This window comes from Ictidomys tridecemlineatus, chromosome 7 (assembly GCF_052094955.1).
Source record: "Ictidomys tridecemlineatus isolate mIctTri1 chromosome 7, mIctTri1.hap1, whole genome shotgun sequence".
NCBI lineage: Eukaryota > Metazoa > Chordata > Mammalia > Rodentia > Sciuridae > Ictidomys > Ictidomys tridecemlineatus.
Window position 1 is genome coordinate 43,192,480 of NC_135483.1, and position 20,805 is coordinate 43,213,284.

Here is a 20,805-nt window from a genome sequence, read left to right on the forward strand (position 1 = left end):
ATGCAGATATTCATTTTGTTTGGATTAAGATTTTTTTCCAAACTCCTGTGTGTTGCTAATGCTGTCTTCAAAGTTCCACACTTTGAAGTAAAACAATATAAAACCTGTACTTCATCTATTGACCATGAAAACGAAGCTCAAAGCAGTAATTGGCTTAAGTCATGTGGTAAATATCAAAACCAATTCTGATTCCAAGACTAATTTCTTTCTCGTAATTTCTTCCTTCCTTTCATCCATCCTACAGCATCTTTTCAAAAGATTGTTGTGAAAATAAGTTGTATAATTATTAATCTGAGAAGGAAGAGCTCTCACTACTTCAGACAAGTTATACTGAAAATGGTGTTTCATAAAGAGGAGAAAATGAGATTTGTTTGGAACATGTTAAGCAGGCTTTGTGAGAGCGACATCTATAGACAGATCAGACAGGTATTTGCAAATTAATTTCAAATTTCACTTTATTATTGACTAATACAATTTCAGTGTTAAGAAAAAAACAAAAGGAAATAAGAAAAGGAAAGGAGATTGAACTTTTAAGGAACACCTGTATATAATGGGTAGTCATTTAGATTTGCACTTCAAATTGAATTAAATATTGAAAATAATGCATGGTAGTCAGTGCTATACACGAGTAATCAGAAGCATGGGGGGATTGTGTTAGATTTGTTTTTTAATTTATAATTTGTGACCTATTTTTAAAAACCTATAATGACATACCCATTTTTCCTTTATATGATTCAAAGTAGTTCACTACTTCGTATCTGTGTATAGTTGATATCAGTGGTAATGTTCTATAAAAACACTCAAAAATATGTTTAGTAAGTACCTGGATGCAGTGGTGCGCACCTATACTCATAACAGCTCAGGAAGCCGAGGCAGGAGGATCCCAAGGCCATCCTGCACAATTTAGTAACAACCTGTCTCAAAAATAATGTAGCTCGGTGTTTACAATGCCCTGGGTTCAGACAGCATGGGGTTGGCAGGATGAGGGAGTGGAGAATTGTGAAATTATTGACTACTGAATCATGGCAACTGGAAGAAATACAGAATTGGATTCCTGGGAGCCTCATCATATGATTTTTGTCAACCAATACCTTGTTTCAAGAGAACCTTAAATATGTTTTTGATTCATTAACCTTGAACTCAGATCCAACATTGTAATTTAGTCCATAACAGTTTTTCTAATAAATTATTAAGGTATATCATAGCCATCTTTGTGCTTAGGGGTAACTAGATAACACTGTGCTTGAAGGAGACATTTTAAACAGCAAAATCGCAAAATAAAAGTTGTATTATTGACTAATACAATTTCAGTGTTTGGGGCTGGGGTTATGGCCTTGCATGTGTGAGGCACTGGGTTCGATCCTCAGCACCACATAAAAAATAAACAAAATGAAGGTATTAAAAAATCTACCAAGTTAAAAAATATTTAAAAAAAAAAAACAATTTCAGTGTTAAGAGACCAAGTTTGCTTTTTATCCTGTTAGATTTCTTGAGCTAAATACACTTCTTGAAATACCATAGGTAATAAATGTGTTTACAATCCATAAACAAAATAATTGTAAATAAGGAGAATAGAAACTGCTTTAACATTTAAAAAAAAAGTATGTGCACTAAATATAATAAATGGAATGATTCTCTTTTCTGAAATATTAATTTGGAAGTAGAAATGTACCTTATTTCCCACATTTCCAGTAAAATGTCAACCAAATAATCGAATCCCAAAGTTATCACAGCCTTGGGTTTAGATTTTTCAAAATTTGGATTTTAAAAAATTTTCCCTACTCTACTGATGAGGAAGGTATTTCCAAAAGAAACAACTTACTCCTGACTCTGTTTATTAGTGTTGTCTTTTATTTGCAGTATTGGGGATTGAACCCAGGGATGTTCTACCACTGAGCCACATCCTCAGCCCTTTTTATTTTTTGAGACAGGATCTCACTAAGTTGCTGAGGCCATTCTCAAACTTGAGATCTTATTGCCTCAGCCTCCCAAATTGTTGGGATTATAGACAAGCAGTACTATAGTAGTAGTGTTATCTTGAACAAGGATTAGCAATCTCCTGTGCCACAGGAGATACAGAATATAGCTTTGTGACACCCTTGCCACCAAGAGATGCAGTGTGATGCATTATTTAAAGCAGATGTTGTAGACTCCTGGTCCCGATTCTTGTGAAGAGAAAAATGAGTGGCAAATGAAAACAGGTCATTAGCTTCAGGTAAGTCTGCTAAAGATACTTCCTTGTCAATACCTGAGTGTCCACCCTAGTCAAAACTTAAGAAGAGGTGAGTTTTGTCTTCAGTATCCTTTCTCCTCCCCTTTATTGTTCCTGTCCTGCTTTCCCACACTCTTTCCCACATACTGCAGGCAAATAAAGTGTGTGCCCTATTCTTCATCCAAAGGTGTTCTCTTTACTTAGACTAAGCAAATCCCATGTATCCCAGTTGTGTACACCTATCTTCCTACTTAATCTCTCAAAAGGAGAAAAAAGAAAAAGAAAAGGATGCTCCTGGAGATTCTAGTTAGCTGTGGTGATATGAGTTGGTGAAAAGATTAGACCTATTTAGGACAGAATAAATGACCATAGCGAATAAATGTAGTGTAAGCTTTTCTGTAACTTTATATTTTAAGAATGATTGTTACTGAATGTACCTCAATTTGGTAAAATTTTGAGAATTTAAGTGAACAATTTTACAAATGTAAGATAAATTATAAATTTGGGTGGTAGGCATCTCACACCCCTTCTTAACACATGCTCTTTCATCTATGCTAAAATAGAGGTAAAAGTACTGACAATGATACCTTAAAATTTTGATGATTTGTGAAAAATAAATCCTAATAAACATTTTAAAAATAAATCCTTTTCTAAGCACACTTGGGGCCAGATGAAAATGATATTAACTGAATCTCACTATTTGTTTATTCCCTTACCTCCTTCAGAAAACCAATTTGGCTTCACCTTTCTAAATGTAGGACTTTTTCCTGTATGCTCTTCCATTTTTGAAATGTTCCCTACTAGTACTCTGAGAATTGTGATCAGAGACACTTCATTGTGTTACTGCCATTAATGTCCTTAATATCTAATGGGGAATTCACATAGAGTAAAAGGTAGAAAAGAAGTATCCAGAAATCTGATAATTTGGAAATATAGTGATGAGGCAGAATGCATTAGACCCCAGAATTCATAAAGGAATAGCAAAGATTCAAATAAGAAATAGAGATTTGCTGTTGAAAATCAACTTCATTCCTTATGATAACTAAACATATAGTGTAAGATTAGGCTTAAAAAGTATTTTTGACAGTTAAGAAGCAACACACTAGGAAAATATTTACCTCATTTATTAATAGGAATATAACTTCCAAGTTTTTCAAGACTCAGGCTGTGTGATGGGGAGAATATTCAAAGGGGAGATTTTCTGGAAAACTGGAAACAAGGTTTTATACATTACAGATACATTGTACAAGTTTGATGAGCTTTGGTAAGACGTGTTGTGATCTTTCAGAAAAGGGATGTGAGAAAGATTTGGGTCCGGTATGTTGTGTTCTTGGAAGGAATTCAGAAGAGTGGATAAGTCAGTACCAGGGAGGTCATGGGTCAGTGTGCAGTCAGAGGATAACATCTTATATTTCTCCACCCAGGCAGAAGATAAACATATTGAATATATGAAAATAAATTTTTCATAACTTTCTCATATTTATTAGTAGGAAAACCTACTTCCTGCTCTAACTGATAAATCCCAAAATCTCATTGGCTTAACACATAAAGTATTTCTTGTAAACGAAATCAGTGTTCTTAGTGGACAGTTCTCCATAAGTAGGTGACTAGTGTCCCAAGATCCTTTCCATTTATGCCATTTTCAACATGTGCATCCCATGTCCTTGAGGGTCAACTGCTGCTACCCAGCTTAGAGAGGGAAAGAACATGGAGTATCCTGACCTTCCACTGGATAGAATCCAGACATATCACCCCTAGTGCAACAATGACTGGGAAATGTAGTTTATTGTGGTTCCCAAGAGAAAGGAGAATAGGTTTTATTGACAAACAATTTTAAAAGAGAATGTAATTAAAAACTTTCAAAAAGACAAACTCCCCCAGAGAAAAATTGCCAATATCAACGACCTATAAAAATGTTAAATAATATTCAGAATCAGTAAGGATAAAATTAATTTGAAAAACTAATAAGTCAGTGACATTGTCACTATTAAAAATATTTATAATACATTTTTAAGTGGCTGAGAAATTGATAGTATCAGACACCACAGTGAGGGTAAAAAAAAGTTTCTCAAAAAACATTTTTAAGTTTCTCAAGTTCAAAAGGGCAATTTGACAGCATATGTACTAAAAATTTATCTATGTGCATAGTCTTTGATCCAAGATTTCAATTAAAAATTTTAACAGGGCTGGGGATGTGGCTCGGGCCGTGGCGCGCTCGCCTGGCATGCACGCGTCCCGGGTTCGATCCTCAGCACCACATACCAACTAGGATGTTGTGTCTGCCGAGAACTAAAAAAAATAAATAAATATTAAAGGTTCTCTCTCTCTCTCTCTCTCTCTCTCTCTCTCTCTCTCTCTCTCTCCCCTCTCTCACTCTCTCTTTAAAAAAAAAATTTAACAGGAATAATCAGAATAGTATTCAAAAGTTGATTGAACTCAATGCTGACTTCTGTCTTTAATACTCTTATCAAATTGCTCAGTAAATTATGTTAAATCTACCTTCTCAAATATCCAGAATCTCATCCCTTTTTTTTACCCGTACTGTCTTCTTACCTATGGTTCAGTTTTAACCAAATAACCTTTGTAATTTGTTTAAACCCTATGCTGTGTCAAGTCATTCCTTGAAAGCCTCCAACAGCTCCATAGTTTTCCCTATGTGACCTGCCCTATCAGTTAATCCAAATTTCTCTGATCACATCTGTTACTCCCCACCCTAATTCTCCCAGCTTCCTTTGCTTAGGAAAGGAAGACTTCCTTGCTGTTCTTTCCTGTACCAAGCGTGCTTTATTGTTCAATGTCAACTGTTCTGCTCAAGTGTCAGTGAAATTGACCTTAATCTATTCATGTAAAAAAAAAAAAAGCAATGTGTGACCTCCAGCCATTTTTCTTATTTTTCTCCATAAAACGTACGCCACCTGACACAAGTAGATCCTTGTTAAATTGAGCATTGCCTATTTTCTGTTTTAATAAGGCCTGTCACATAGAAGATGCTCAGTAAACATTCTCTGAATAAATGAATGAATGAATGAGTGGTGAAATACTGCAGCAATTCTGAAACATGAAAAATAGAGGATTGATTAAATAAACTCATTGATGCAGTTAAGGGTCAGACAAGATAGAATCAAAACAAAATAAAACCAGATATTCTGTATCTCACACAAGGAAGTGCTAGGAGTACCAATTTCTAAAGAGAGAGCAGTTATTGTTCTTACCCAATTGGCTTCTGAAGTCACAGGAAAAGGAAGTTTCTTCTAATATGTTTGCACATTTATCAACTGCTTTTATGGTCTCAGTTTCTCTATGAAATGTGTATATACATGCAGGTATATATAATATGTATATACATGCAGATATATATGTATTCAAGGGCTAAAAGGCTTTTTTTAAAGTAATTTTAACAACTTGGGAGGCTAAGGCAGGAGAATCTCAAGTTCAATAACAGCCTTGGCAACTTAGCAAGACCCTGTCATAAAATAAAAATATAAAAACGGCTGGAGATGTAGCTTAGTGATAGAGTCCCCTGAGTTCAATCCCTGGTAAAACACACACACACACACACACACACAAAGTAATTTATTCTGCTTGTGCTACCATAACAAAATATCACAGACTACATAGTTTAAACAATAGAAATTGTCTCACAGTGGCTAGAAGTCCAAGATCATGATCCAGCAGGGATTAGTTGGTGCCTAGTGAGGACTTGCTTCCTGACTTATAGTGGCCACCTTCTCGTAGTGTCCTTATGTGGCATTCCTCAAGGCATGCTTATAGAAGGAGTGGATGAACAAATTCTCTGTTTTTTCTTATAAGGACACTGATTCTATCAGATTAGAGTCACACTTTTATGATTCACTGACCTGATCACCTTCAAAATGTCCTGTCTCCAAACAGTCACATCAGAGATTAGGCTCAAGATGTAAATTTTGGGTGGAGATGGGGAGAAACAATTCAGTCATAGATATATTTACTCTTTTTATTAAACAGGAAAAAAGTAGTTTGTATCACCTCAACTAATTTTTAATTTCCTGAGCTTAATTTCCGATTGTTTCTAAAGATCCTCAGATTATACTGAGTTAAATTAATAAATGGAAAGTTATTCTAGTTGAGACCATTAGTTTGGTAGTTTGAAAACTCTAGCACAGAGACTTAAGGGGTAAAAATAATACATCCAAATCACACTTTGTTAGTAGAAAGAACAAACTGTTCAGAAGGTTAAAACCTTCAAGTCAGAATCGGATTACTTCTTAAAAACTCTTTGAACCTTAAGACACACACATACAAATTTCTCAGAGAAACTTGTTTGGCATAGTGAAACTTCCTGATAGAGACCTTTCAAGACAGCAGCTGTAGTACTTAATTACCAGATCTAGTGGTTTAAGTTCTTGGGATATCTCTATAAGATGCCATGCAGTTAGTATGTTGAAGTTATTTTCCTCATACATAGGCCCAAACTAATTTTGACCAAAATCAATTGTTACAATGGTGACTAGCATAACACATGGTCATATTTTCAATGCAGACTAGCAATCTTCCCAATTTCTTCTTGGCAATTGTCTTTACTGCCTTCATAAGAAGGAATAGTTTCTCTCAATATTGCTTCTTTTTTGTAGCCACAGCATTTCATTTCAAATATTTATATTTATTAGTCAAAAATGTCTGAATCAAGGAGAGCATGTCATATGTATTCCTACCTACTCTCCTTCCTACATATCTAACTTCATAGTTTATTTTAAAAAAACAAAAAAGGGTTGGGGATGTGGCTCAAGCAGTAGCGCGTTCGCCTGGCATGCGTGTGGCCCGGGTTCGATCCTCAGCACCACATACAAATAATGATGTTGTGTCTGCCGAGAAACTAAAAAAAATAAAATAAAATAAATATTTAAAAATTCTCTCTCTCTATCTTAAAAGAAATAAAACAAAACAAAAAAACTTGTCAAGGTACAAATTAGAAATGTTTATAGTTTTCTACCAATATTGACCTAACGGCCATTTTTAAATCCCCTTTGCCTCCCATAATAGATAGTTCATAACATCATCATATCTTAGGGAAACTCTTTAATTCCTGGTTGGTTTTAGTGATTAAAAATCCCCTAGACCTTGGGCTGGGGTTGTGGCTCAGTGGCAGAGTGCTCGCCTAGCATGTATGAGGTACTGGGTTCAATCCTCAGAACCACATAAATGTAAAATAAAGATATTGTGTCCACCTAAAACTAAAAAGTAAATAGTAAAAAATCCCCTAGACCTAAAAATCCAATTTCTTAATCAAATTAAACATTTCTGATTTGATCACCTGCAAGCCTTGTGGCTGGAGAGATTTAAAGTCAGAAAGAGATAGGATCTTCTTTTTTTTCTTTCATTTCCTACCTTGGGGACATGAGTATATTTTGCCTCTGATTCTGAGCTTCTTCATTCTTCTTCTGGATTCAAGCTTCCCCAATGAGGAAACTCCAGGAGGAGTCAAAAGATATTTATTGGGCACTATTACAACCTTTCTTTTGCTGTTTCACACTAATAATTGACCAACATCAGCTATCTATCAACAATGCCCTCTTTTTTTTTGGAGGGGTGTGTACGGGGAATTGAACTCAGGGGCACACGACCACTGTGACTCCCATCCCAGTCCTATTTTGTATTTTATTCAGAGACAGAATCTCACTGAGTTACTTAGCGCCTCCCTGTTGCTGAGGCTGGCTTTGAACTCACAATCCTCCTTCCTCAGCCTTTGAGCTGCTGGGATTACAGGTGTGTGTCGTCCCTCTTGATGGCAGGAACTCAAATACTTGATTTCCAGAGGAATCCCAATCGTGAGTTCTTTCAAGAGTCCTGCTTCAATTTTCCTCAGCCTTCTTCAGCTCTACACCTACTGGTATATTCCATGGAATTTGTTGTTCTTTTTTGCAGTACTGGGGATTGAATGCAGGGGTGCTCCACCACTGAACTACATCCCTAACCCTTTTTATTTTTTATTTGAAAACAGAGTCGCTAAATTGTTGTGGCTGGCCAAGAACTTGAGATCCTCTGCCTCAGATAGATGGGATTACAGGCATATGCCACCATGCCCCACAGTGGACTATTATTGCTGATTTTTCTTCACTCAGTAGTTAGCTTTTGGTGTTGGTATCAGAGTGATGGCATGAGCCCAAATTCTTTTTTTTTTTTTTTTTTGTGGTTACTTGGCTTACTGGAAATCCACATGTTCAAAGCAGAAGTGATAGCTGAGCTACACCACATGCCTCTCTGAATACCTAGCCATTATTTTCCACTTTTCCCTTGTTCGCATAAACTTTGAGAAGATCGTAACTTTTAAAAGGACACACATAACCTGTGTCCTAACTTAATGTGCAACTAGAAAGCCAGATGCTAGTTTCCCTTTTTAGTAAATAGTCCTAGACTTCGCAAATATCTCCCTCAGAGCCTGTCTTGCTTGGCTTTGGGGAGAATGACAGGAGAAAGCCATAGCAGTATCTCTTAAACAGACAAATTGTGACCCCAATAATTTCCCTTCTTCCTTTTTCTAATTTTTTTGCTTTTAAGCATTGGTATAATTGTGTTTATCTAGGTGCCAATTCTGCCAATTTAGTATGGGATACTTATTCTTTGTCCTCATCTTTAGCCCCTAACTGTGTTTAGGGTCAACAACTTCCATTTATATATCCCCTATAGAACTTTGCATTCTACTTTTTGCATTTCACACCTTTCTCTCTCCCCTGCCTTCCCTCCCTGACCTCCACCCTTCTTGGGGAGTTCTTATAGAGCTTTTATCTTATTTTACTCTTATTAGCATACTGTGAGATATAGGGCAGCTACCCCATTTTGCTGATAAAACTGAGATAAGCAGCTGCAAGCTTAATAAAATAATTTTATTAAATAAAAATGACTTTATTAAGCACAGCTATGTGTGTGTGTGCTACTGTCAATGCTATGACAGAAACGAGTAGTCCGTGTCTACTTATGCATGTCAAATAGAATAACAACTATTTTTAAGTGATGGAAACATGGTAAAAATTATCACAAAAATAGAACAGAGAAAAAAAATAATTCCAACCCTCATATAAAGTCTCATATGAGACTTTATAGTTCTGGTAAAACTACAAAAAACTGACACTCTGGACACACAAGACCAGAAACTTGAACTCTTCAGCAATTTCCTACAACATCAGTGCCAACAGAGATCCAATGTCCCTCTGGGCAGAACTGCTTAGGTGGGAAGAAATTGTTAGCCTCGCCTTTTCCAGTAAGTCTTGAGGTAATACAGGGAAATGCATTTCTTCTGGTCACTACTGATTCACTTCACACCTGTACCTTAGCCTTCTTGCAACACTTCCTAGGATATTCTGCAGCTGCTCCAGGCTGTAGGCTGTCTCTAGCCCTCTCTCCTTCTTACTGGGATTTCTGTGACTGCAGTTGAAGTTTTGAACCTTCTTACTATTTCTACAGAATGTTGCAGAAATAGTTTTTGACTCCTGACGTGGCTTTATTCTCTTAGGATTGTAACTGTTTGCTGGACAAGTAAATAGAATCTGATAGGGCTAAGGGTTAAAGCTATTCATCCTGGACACGATTTCTCCCCCTCCCCCCGCTCCCCATACTGGGGATTGGACTCTGAGGCACTTCAACACTGAGCCACACCCTCGCCCTATTCTGTATTTTATTTAGAGACAGGGTCTCACTGAGTTGCTTAGCAACTCACTTTTGCTGAGGCTCTTGATCCTCCTGTCTCAGGCTCCTGAGCTGCTGGAATTACAGGCGTGTGCCACTGCACCTGACTAGAACTGATTTCTTGCCTTTCTAAGGTATGAATATAATGAAGGGGCATAGCTCACCTTTTTTGTGAAATCTAGATCCCTGATTCCTTGGACTTGGCAATGTCCGCCAAGACTCCTTAATAGGCATTTCCGAAAGACCAAGAAATCTTCACATTGAATAAACCACTTAGGCCTTGTATGAAAAATTAGTTTTTGCATTAAAAAGCTACACACTGAGATCCACCATATAGTTATAGTGTAGGTATAAATACATTAGTAAGCTAGAAATATGAACATATTCAAGTTCACTGTGTTCTACTTTAGTTTAGTGATGCTTATCCCCTGGTTTTACTTCAAATAGAAAAATCTATGTGCTAAGCACTGATGGTACATTCCATATATTTCCTTATATGGCCATAAACCCCAAGAGGGAGGTGTATTATCTACTCTCAGAGGTAGTAGATTCAAATATAAATTTATATTTAGACTTTACCAAGACTAAATACCCTCCCTCACATAAGAAAAAGAAAAATCAGGATTACAAAGTAGAAGCTGCATTTTTTAAAAAGCATTTTTTTTAGTTGTCGATGGACCTTTACCTTATTTATTTACATGCGGTGCTGAGTGCCTCACATATGCTAGGCAGGTACTCTACCACTGAGCCACAATCCCAGCCCCAGAAGCTACATTTTGATATTCACTGAGGGAAGCAGATATAACCTTTATAATAACATATACTTTACATTGCACAGATATTCCTAAGAGTACACTTCTCAGGGGGACTTTAGAAGTTTATATAAAACTTTTTCCCAAAACCATGGTGTCTCATGAATAATGCCCCTTTATCTTTCTCTATGCTTTCTTAACATGAAATGTCATTTGGGTCTATGATAGTTCACTAATGAATCATACCTCTCTGTACTATACCCCTCTACATGTGGCATCATCACAACTTCCATCAAGAGACTGAATCTTTCTGCTGCTTGAATATGGACTGGCCCTGTGACTTAAATGTAACCTTGTGCATAGTCCAAACTTTGGACTTATGAGGCCTGCAGCATCTGTCTTTGCACTCCAGGAACCCTATCCTGAGACTGCCATGCAATAGAAGCCCAGGATGAAAATGCATTTGAAGAGAGAGGTTCAGCCAAGTAGGCTTCTCAGCTGAGCCCAGAGCCCAGCTGATCTACAGACTGAACAGTCTGCCTAAGTAAATCTGTGCAGGGGAGACTTGGCAAAAAACAACCTGGTCAGCCCTCATAATTGTGAATAGAAAGTCATTGTTATTTTAATCCACTAAGAATTAGGAAAATGGATTCTTACAAAGCAATGTATAAACAGAATATGGTACTAAACGTAACAAGCAACAGATAACTTCAACAGAAATTAGTACTAAAAGGACAAACTAATAGATAAATGTAACAGAAATTGGTATTGCTTTAAAAAACCTAAAACATATGGCATTGTCTTTATGGACAGCTATCAAGCCAGTGCTGGAAGGCAAGGAGAGAGATAGTGACGTAAGAAGAGCCAGAAGAAAATTACTGCTGGAGGCTAGAAAAACCCTCGGTTCAGTTAACTGTTGCCTGTGTTAGAAAATGTAATGATGTACTTGTTGATTTTAATAAATTAATTTCCATGGAGAATTTTATAAAAAGTGATAAGTTGTTTCTTCTAGCTGTATTTAATAAGGTATTGTAAGAGAAAGGTTGTATTTTCTATTGATGCCATTAAAAATCACTACAATTTTAGCAGTTTAAACAATGCAAATTTATTATAGGATGAAAATGCATTTGAAGAGAGAAGTTCAGTCAAGTAGGAAGTCAAATATGGCTTTCACTGGGTAAGATCACCGTGTTAGCAGGACTCTAGGGGAAGGTCTGCTTTCTTGCTCATTCAGATTGTTTGCAGAATAGAGTTCTTTGTTGTTGTAGGCGGAAACTCACATGTTCTTGCTGCTATCAGCTTAAGGTCATTTCCAGCTTGTAGAGGTCACCTGTATTCATTGGTCTACTTCCTCCATCTTCCACGCCTGAAATAGCAAGTTTAAACCCCCCTTACACTTCAAATCTCTTCTTCTGTGAATCTCTGTGATCACGACTGGGAATGGGTTCTCAGCTTTTAAAAATTTATCTGATTAGGTTTGGTCTATGTAAATCATCCAGGATAAATTCTTCATCTGCAGGTTTGAACACTATAATCATATCTGCAAAATCTTTTTGCTATGTAAAGCAAAATTTCACACAAGTTCTGGGATTAGATTGTAGACATCTTTGGGGAGGCATTATTTTGCCTGCCACAGAGGTGAACTAAAGGAGCTTTTGGTTTGTAATCAAATTTAGAGAAAACATAGAGGATCCAAGAGGTCTTTCATGTAGTAACAGGTTCTCAATGTAAGAAAAGGCTTAGGGGGCTGGGGATGTGGCTCAGGCGGTAGCGTGCTCCTCTGGCATGCGTGCGGCCCAGGTTCAATCCTCAGCACCACATACCAACAAAGATGTTGTGTCCACGGAGAACTAAAAAAAAAATAAATATTAAAAATTCTCTCTCTCTCTCTCTCTCTCTCTCCTCTCTTGCTCTCTCTTAAAAAAAAAAAGGCTTAGGATAAAATTCAAATCAAGGATGAATGTAACCCCTTCCTGAAGACTCTTGAGTGAGAAACTGATGTGACTCCATTTTTTGAAAATAAATAAATAACAGCAGCTTCTACCTCAAGGCCTGTCCTAAGGAAGGGGGCTTGACCCTTGTCCTTGGAAAAACCCACAGAGCCTTTCTAGGCAGATAGCCACCCTGCTGAGTTGTTTGTCTGTAAATAACTGGAGAGATCTGTGTTGCCAGGTGTCCCTGACTCAGTTAGGCTAGGTGAGGACCCATAGCAACCCCCTAGCAACTACCAATCAGCATGAGACAAGGAAAAGACCTGGGACGCCAGATGACACCCCAGTAGCTTATGGTGGTTAATAACATGTTGGGAAACCATGTAGTTTAGCACGTACACCCCTCGTGGACTAAACCAATCAGTTCAAAGGAACCCCCTTCTTGTATTAGCCAATCACCCCTACCCAACTTATTCCTGCCAGTGAATGTGCTAATCAATGTTAAGAGTTGTTGTTGATTTTCCTGAGGTATGGAATGATTTGCTGTGTGATGTTGTGATGCATAGAGTATCCCCCCAAAACCTGTAAAATCTCACTGAACAAAGGACCAGGACTCACTCCCTGGGACCGCTGCATCAGGAACAGTTGTGAGTCCAGGCTGGAGCTTGCAATAAAGACTCTTGTGTGATTGCATTGGATTCAACTCCTAGAGGTCTATTGGGGTCCCACGAATCTGGCATTACATGAGAAATTCAGGGCAATGACTTGGAGACTTCCTTAAATAGACAAAAGGACATCTAAGAACTGAAGTGCCTCAAATGTGACCCAAATGTGGATGATGGTGGAAGAAAAGGAACCCCTTAGTGTCTAGGTCCTAGTTCTCAATCAACATCACTTGTATTACATTTTCCACCATTAGTTGTTTTCTCATATCTATTACATATTGAGTAACCATAAACCACAATATTATGTTTTAAACTAGAATCATAGTATTTAAATTAGAATAAATTTATTTATTTTTTTTTACTTTTTTTTGTGGAACTTGCCATTACTGAAAATACGACCTTAGTATACCCACTACATTTTATAGTGTCAGAATAACTGCTGTTAGCCTGAAATTAGTTCTATTATGGATAGAGAAGCTAGAGAAAGAAGGGGGAAAAAATTATACAGATCATTACTTGGGAAAAAGAAAACTTAGTTGTAGAACAACAAAACAAAACAATAAAAATGTTGGTGAGTCAAATGGCAATGCTGTCTTCTTCATCAAAAAGGCATGAAATGAACTGGGCATGGTGATGTGCACCTGAAGCTGAGGCAGGATGATCCCTTGAGCCCATGAGCTCAGGGTACCAGCCTGAACAACACGAGACTCCTTCTCTTAAGAAAAACAAACTCTCCTTGAAACGATCTTAAAAGTTTTCATGCCAAGGAATTTTAATAAGATTCTAGGGCTGTGTGGGATTTGTTCAGTCACTCATTTGTTTGTTTATTTGGCAATAATGTGCTCTAGTATTATGCTACATACTGTAGTTTTTGACCTCATAGTTTTTTGGAGGTGAAGATTAGAGTGGTAATACAAAAAGAAATATTCTGTTACAGTGGAGTATAATGAGTGACATGATAGACTACTCGACTGTATTAGTCACCTTCACATCATGATAGCCAAGTATCTGAGGCAACTAACTTATAAAGAGAAGTTTAGCTTTTGATGAAGGCCACAGGTGGCAATGGCAGAAGCACATGTTGCAGCAAATGGTCGCATCAGAATCCAAGAAGCATAGAGAGAGAGTGAGAGACTAGAATTCCACATTCCCTTTCAAGGTTATGTCCCCAGTGACCTAAGGATTTCTCATAAAGACCCAACTCCCAATGCTACTCTAGGGACCAAACTTTTACATACAGATCTTTGGGGACACTCATCCAAACCAAACACTAGAATCAAGGATTCTGTTGATGCTTCTTATAATTTAACCCAATAGCCTCTAGTCTATAACTGCAGAAATGTTTGTGTTGTAAATTATAGGCATGACTGCAGGGAGTGCTACATCTGCTTCTTCACTCTCCAGGTTTCAGAGACCTATACATGCCCTTGAGCTTCATCACATGGGGATCCTTGTATCTTCATGCTATTTACCCACAAAATATGCTGCATAAGAGAAAACACCATTCTTTAATTTTCCCATAGGATTTCCAGCTGGTGTCTAAATGCATTTTCTGGAATAAAGAGTATGTCTTCAGAGAGTAAAATGAGGACCCTTTTTAATGTAATAGGAGAAGTAGTTTCAAATGTCTCAAGTCTGTTTCTCCTCATGCCAACTGAGATCTATAGCTGGGACCACCAGCCTGATTTTTTATTTTCAAGTGTGTTAACTGTTCAGGTATGAGATCATGGCCCAGATATCTATGTAGACCCAGTAAGCAAGTAATAAATATTTCTTGAGTGACTTAAAAGCATCACTGCAGGACTATTTTTCTGTTACATTTTTATTTGGCACAAAGCTTTGTTTTGTTTTTGTATTTATGTAAACCATTTTAGAATAATATGACAAACCACCAAAAGGCTGGAGGGTTAGGGGAGGGATAACGAAAGGAAAAAAAAATAGTAAACAAGGCAAGAAGTATGACTAGCTTTTTTTAAAACTTTTTTTTATGAGCAAAAAATTATTTCAAAACACTATCTTTAGTGGCTGAAGTTGTAGCTCAGTAGTGGAGCGCTTGCCTAGCATGTGTGAGGCACTGGGTATGATTCTCTCGGCACTGCATATAAATAAATAAAAGGTTCATTGACAACTAAAAACACATTTTAAAAAAATCTCACTCTCTTTAAAAGACTGCTTTTACTTGCACAAATCTGGTTATTGTACACATGTTAGGAACAATATAGTACAAAACCAAAACTAAAATGGCAACCTATTTTGCAAGATGAAATTTGTGAAAAAGCAATACATATGCATAGCTTCAGTAAGGTACAGTTAATAGAGTGCCAAATGGGTAATGCCAACACTCCTTGTTAGAAACAATCGCCAAAGGAAGTAGGAAATGCCAACACTCGCCAAAATTGGCTTTCTCTTAGACAACCCATGTGAAACAATCATCTCCTAACAAAGGAAGAACCCCTTAAGAAGGAATTGATAACCTTAACAATAAGCTTTATATAATTGCTGCAAAGTTGGACAGCAGAGTCAGTTCCTCCTCCTCCCTAGAGAAGCTAAACTTGATATCTGTGTTTGCTCTAGTTTTCCTGTAGTCAAGTCATAGGCCTTTTCTCTTAGCCCCTTTCAGGCTGCTCTTTATCCACCTTTTCCCTGGAGAAAAAGACTTGTCATCCCCAAATCCCATGTACCCTCCCCCTGGTTTCTTGGCCCCAGCTCTTCCCGCATTTCCCAATCAGTTCTAATTTGTTCCTTCTTCTCAGGCTGGCTGAGCTTCAGACCCTCCACTTCTTCCCCTCCTCCTCCTCCTCTCCCGGACTCTTTCTTTCAGCCTCCCCTCCCCTCCCCCAGCAAGCCTCCCGGCGTGCTTCCCTTCCCCCGCCTCTCCGTCCCGCACCCTCCCCTCCCCCCGCCTCCTGCCTTGTGACACATCCCGGGCCCTCCCGGAGGCGGCAGCAGCGGCTGCAGAGCTAGCCGCCACCACCATCGAAGCCGCAACCCGGGCTCAGCCTGCCTCCAGCCCCGCAGCTGCTGCAGTCATGGCTGCAGATGGGGTGGACGAACGCTCGCCTCTGCTGTCAGCATCCCATTCGGGAAATGTCACTCCCACCGCCCCGCCGTACTTGCAAGAAAGCAGCCCCAGAGGTAAGGCCAGCGTAGACCCTTCTGCTTGGCAAGGAAAAGCCTAGAATATAGAAAGACCTGGGAACTCTAGCTTAGCGGTGGAGGCGAGCCTGTAACTGGGGCTGGGGAGGAGGATGCTGACCATGCCTCCCAAGCAGTGTCTGCCCGTCAGATAGCTTCGCCGCAGGGTTTTTCTGTTGCTGCTGCTGCTGCTGCTGCTGGTGGAGTGTGTGTGCATTTCACCACTTCTTACCCAGGGGTACAGGATGTGACATGCATTTCCCAAGCTGTGCGTTGCTGTTTTCAGAACAGCCCCTAAGTGCAGCGGCGAGGTGGTGCAAATCTTTCACAATCATTCACAAATCCTTTCAGGTTGCTGAGAAACCGGGGAGTACTGCTCACCTTGGCATCTGTCCTTGAAGGGACTTCAGGTTGAAAAATATGCATCTCTTATATTCACCCCACTAGCACTTTGTTCACTCAGGAAATTGCCCTACCAAAATCCATATAATTAATAAATATTCCTAATATGTCCGAAATTCCTGCCCTTCAGTATTACTCTTGCTTGTAGGGATTACGCGTTAGCTTTAATTGTGAATAAGAAGAAAGAAGCTTACTTCTGATAGAAGGAAAGATGGGATATTTTTAATGCATGTCTGGGTGAGGCTGAAATTAACTTTTAAAAAGTAACCCAAGTTAATATTGTCTATATTCCCATTTTCTTCTCACTATAAAATAAAAAATGATTTTATCAAATGAGGTCTGAAGAAAGGAGGATCTGTTTTCCAAATATTCAATTTATGTAAAGATCTGTCTTTGTTCTAATCCTTTTGCTTGATTACTATAGGAGAAATAAGGTGGAGTCCAGAGTTATAGAGAATGGAAGGCAGGGCTTGAGAAGATCAACAAATAATGGCACTTGCAAATGTAACTTAAGAGCATCCTCTATTTTTGCTGAATGTGAGCAAAGTTTAAAAACCCAAAGAGGCAAAGGTAATGCTTTTGAAAATACAGGCAGGTCATGTTTCTTGTAACACAACTTTTCTATGTTCAAGTCTGAAATTGGAGATATAGAGCAGGTTGAACTTAAAATTTCCATCTCACACAGTAAAACTTGAAAATCAACTCTCTGGCTCTTAATCCACACTTAACAAGAAGCAAGACAAAGGAAAAGATGTTTAGCTATGAATAATTCAGTGTGATTGATGGCTTGAGAGGTAAGGTGCTAAATGGAACAGAAACTTCTCTGTGAAAAACTCCCAAGTCATGTCTGTTGATCAGCATTAATTAAACTTGTAGCAGAGGACACCAGGTAGGGGGATTTCATGAGTAGGTCAATTTGATTTTAATATTTTCCTGTTAAATAAATTGTTATTCATTAATTTCTTTTTGTGGTGCTTAGGATTGAACCCAGGGCTTCTTGTAAGCTAGGCAAGTGCTCTATCACGGAGCTAAACCCCACCCCCCCACCTCTGTCCTTATTTGTTAATTTCTTTATGACTGTTTTGACTTAATTAAGTAAATCTTTTAAGACAAAATATTTGACAATAAGTTTGGATTTAAGTAATTGATCTGGAACCTATTTTTATGTATTTTCTCAGATCCATGTTTTTGTACTTAAAATCAACTAGTGGTGACATTATTTAAAACAAAACAGTAACTTTCATGGACCTGCATGTTGACTTTAATATTATTTTCCATAGATTTTTTTTAACATGATCAAACTCCTCAAAGTACACAGAAAATAAAAGTTCCATTTTCAGCTACTGAGAAAAAGTAATTTTGTTCTAACAACCAGATAAATACAATGGTTTAGAAAAAAGTATATTCTATAGAATAAATTTTTTCGTACTTGGTGAATGAGGTTAGATAATTAGATTCACTATCTTCATATGACATAAAGCTATAAAACCAGAAGCATAAATGAGAAGTAAAGCCATTTTGTTTCTGTTTTTGACATAATATCTTTTCTCAATGAATAACAAATAAGTTCTTCATAAATGTTTTGAGTAATACACAAAATCTAATTATTGAAGACCGCTGCCATCCATTCATTCAATAATTTATTGGGCAGCACAATGCTCTAGGTGAATAAGACTGACCAACCATGTATCTCATGGAGCTTATATTGTAGTGGGGGAGAAAAGATAAGAAATGCATGACTGAATTAATTCCAATTCTACAAAAAATTCTAACTCTGTCCCCAGACCAGAAGTTAATAGTTGAAAACAATTAGAGTTCAGAGTTGAAATTCAAAAAACCAGAAATAGAATGTACCTTTTGATAACAAATTTTAATTTATAATAACATTTAAAATTACTAAACCTTGTATTAAAAAAATAAGTTGAGAGCCACAACTAGTCAACATTTTCTCCAATCCAACTCATTGCTCTTTGGGTCACCCTCTAAGATACATGAATATTAGTTCCCATCCTCAAGATGAAGTACTCCATTTTTATTTGAAAATTGCTTAGTGCTTTTTTCTAGACAAATTATTAATATTGTAGTGAGGACAGTTAGCTTTGTGCATCAGGTTTTAATCCAAGAAGAATCAACATGCGTGGTGTTTGGTGGGTTTCTAAGTGGAATGCTTCTAGTAGTCTCCACCATCAACACTGGATCTCTCCATGCTGTAGGAAATCACCCTTCTCCTGATTATAGTGTTCTCTTTTATACATGTTATGGTTTAGCTATGGTGTCTCCCAAAAGCTCATGTGTGAGGCAATGCAAGAAGGTTCAGAGGAGAAATGAATGGATTGAGAGAGTCCTAACCTAAACAGTGAAGTAATCCCTGATGGGATTAATTGAGTGGTAACTAACTGAAGGTAGGTGGGTGTGGCTGGAGGAAGTGGTTCTTTGGGGATGAGGCTTTAGGGTTTACATTTTGTATGTTGAAAGTGGAGACTCTCTGCTTCTTCATCACCATGGTAAGCTGCTTCCCTCCACTACACACTCTGCCATGATGTTCAGCCTCACCTGAATCCCTGAGGAATGGAGCCAGCCTTCCATGGACTAAGACCTCTGAAACCATGAGCCCTAAAATAAATCTTTCCTCCTCTACAATTGTGCTGGTCATGTCCTCTAGTCACAGCAGTGAAGAAGCTGACTAAAATAGTACATCTACCTGCTTTTGCTCAGGTTTATAAATTAAAATCAAGGACAGATTTATGCTCATTTGAAAGAAGATTAGAAAAAAATACCACAATTTTGTGCAACATTTGGGTATATTAGTTGATTCCTTTATACATGTACATAATATTATAGGCAAGATCTGGCACAAAAAAATGACCTTTGCATTTATAAGATTTCCTTTGTAAAAAATATTTTATATTTGGGGTTGTCTAATCTAATCTATGCACAGTACCGAATATGGAAATGTGATTATATACTTCACTATAATTCATAAGGAAAAAAGTAATTTGTAACACAGAGGAAGATAGTTTGGTTGGCTTAGTCTCTTTTTTTTTATTCATTCCACAAATAAATAGTTGAGCACTAGCCAATCTCTGTGTTAGTGGTGAAAGTGAAGTGAGGGGTATTCAGACATAAATTCCATAATTCCCAAATCAATGCAAAATGAGGACTATGCTGGAAATTTGTCAATACCTTGAAGGTATATATTATAATCTAACCTAGTTAGGGAGTCAGGGAAGGCTTTCCTGAGGTTTGATTGAGATCTGACACTTGAGCAAGAATTAACTTGGCAAAAGGGACTTTGGATGAACATTCTAGGCAAAGAAAGCAGAATGGGCAAAACCTTGGCAGGATGAAGTGTGGCAGGCACAGGGCTGAAGGAAGTCCTATTGGTTCAGATGCAAGCCACATAGGGAATGTGCTGTGGAACGGGATTTGAGAGAAAGGCACAGCTGATATTCTACAAAGACTCTCATTCTCCTCCAAAGAACTATGCTTTCAGATATTCATGCCCTTTTGTGGTTTCTCCCCTTGAATGTGGATTAAAGCCATGACTTGATTGTGAGCTGTAGAATAAAGTAGAAGGTGTGTGGAATGACATAGGAGGTTCAAGCAAAAGAGGTCTTACAGCTTGTGCCTTGGTCTCTCTTGAGAAGTGCACTCTGGAAAAAAATAACTTGTCATGTGAGAAATGAAATATCCTGAACCTCTCATGCTTTGAAGAATCTAAAACCAGCCATGTGGAGAGTCCACACAGAGAGAAAGATGCCAAACCAACTTTCAGGATGTGTCAGTGAAGGTGCCATCTTGCATGCCAGCTCAGTTGAACCTTCAAATGACTCCAGCACTAGCCAGATTCTTACTGCAACTGCATAAGAGGCTCTCAGTAATAATTATCCAACTGAGACTGAACAACCCATAGAACAATGAGTGCTAATAGTAAATTTTTTTTAAGCCATTAAGATTTTGGGTGATTCATTCTGCAGGAACAGATGACCAGAATAAAGAATCCAAGTCAGTCCATTGTTGGTTGTGCTAAGGAATTTTCCTTTCAAAGA

At 37.8% G+C, this 20,805-nt stretch overlaps 1 protein-coding gene and 1 long non-coding RNA gene across 3 annotated transcripts in view; one reads left to right on the plus strand and one right to left on the minus strand.

Annotated features, from left to right (window-relative positions):
- Window positions 1–11,703: 11,703 nt before the first annotated feature.
- Window positions 11,704–16,585, minus strand: LOC144365461 (uncharacterized). The gene is made up of 2 exons (XR_013423927.1): window positions 16,476–16,585; window positions 11,704–12,473 (listed from the first exon to the last, which is right to left on the minus strand). It is a non-coding gene; the product is annotated as an uncharacterized LOC144365461 (long non-coding RNA).
- Window positions 16,130–20,805, plus strand: part of Pip4p2 (phosphatidylinositol-4,5-bisphosphate 4-phosphatase 2) — a 48,564-nt gene continuing 43,888 nt past the window's right edge. Inside the window, exon 1 of one of the 2 annotated variants that reach the window (XM_078016932.1) lies at window positions 16,130–16,354. In XM_078016932.1, the coding sequence (XP_077873058.1) occupies window positions 16,249–16,354 (106 nt within the window). In that variant the 5' untranslated portion in view covers window positions 16,130–16,248. The remainder of the gene's footprint in view (window positions 16,355–20,805) is intronic. The other variant, XM_005328642.4, reaches the window with a different exon arrangement.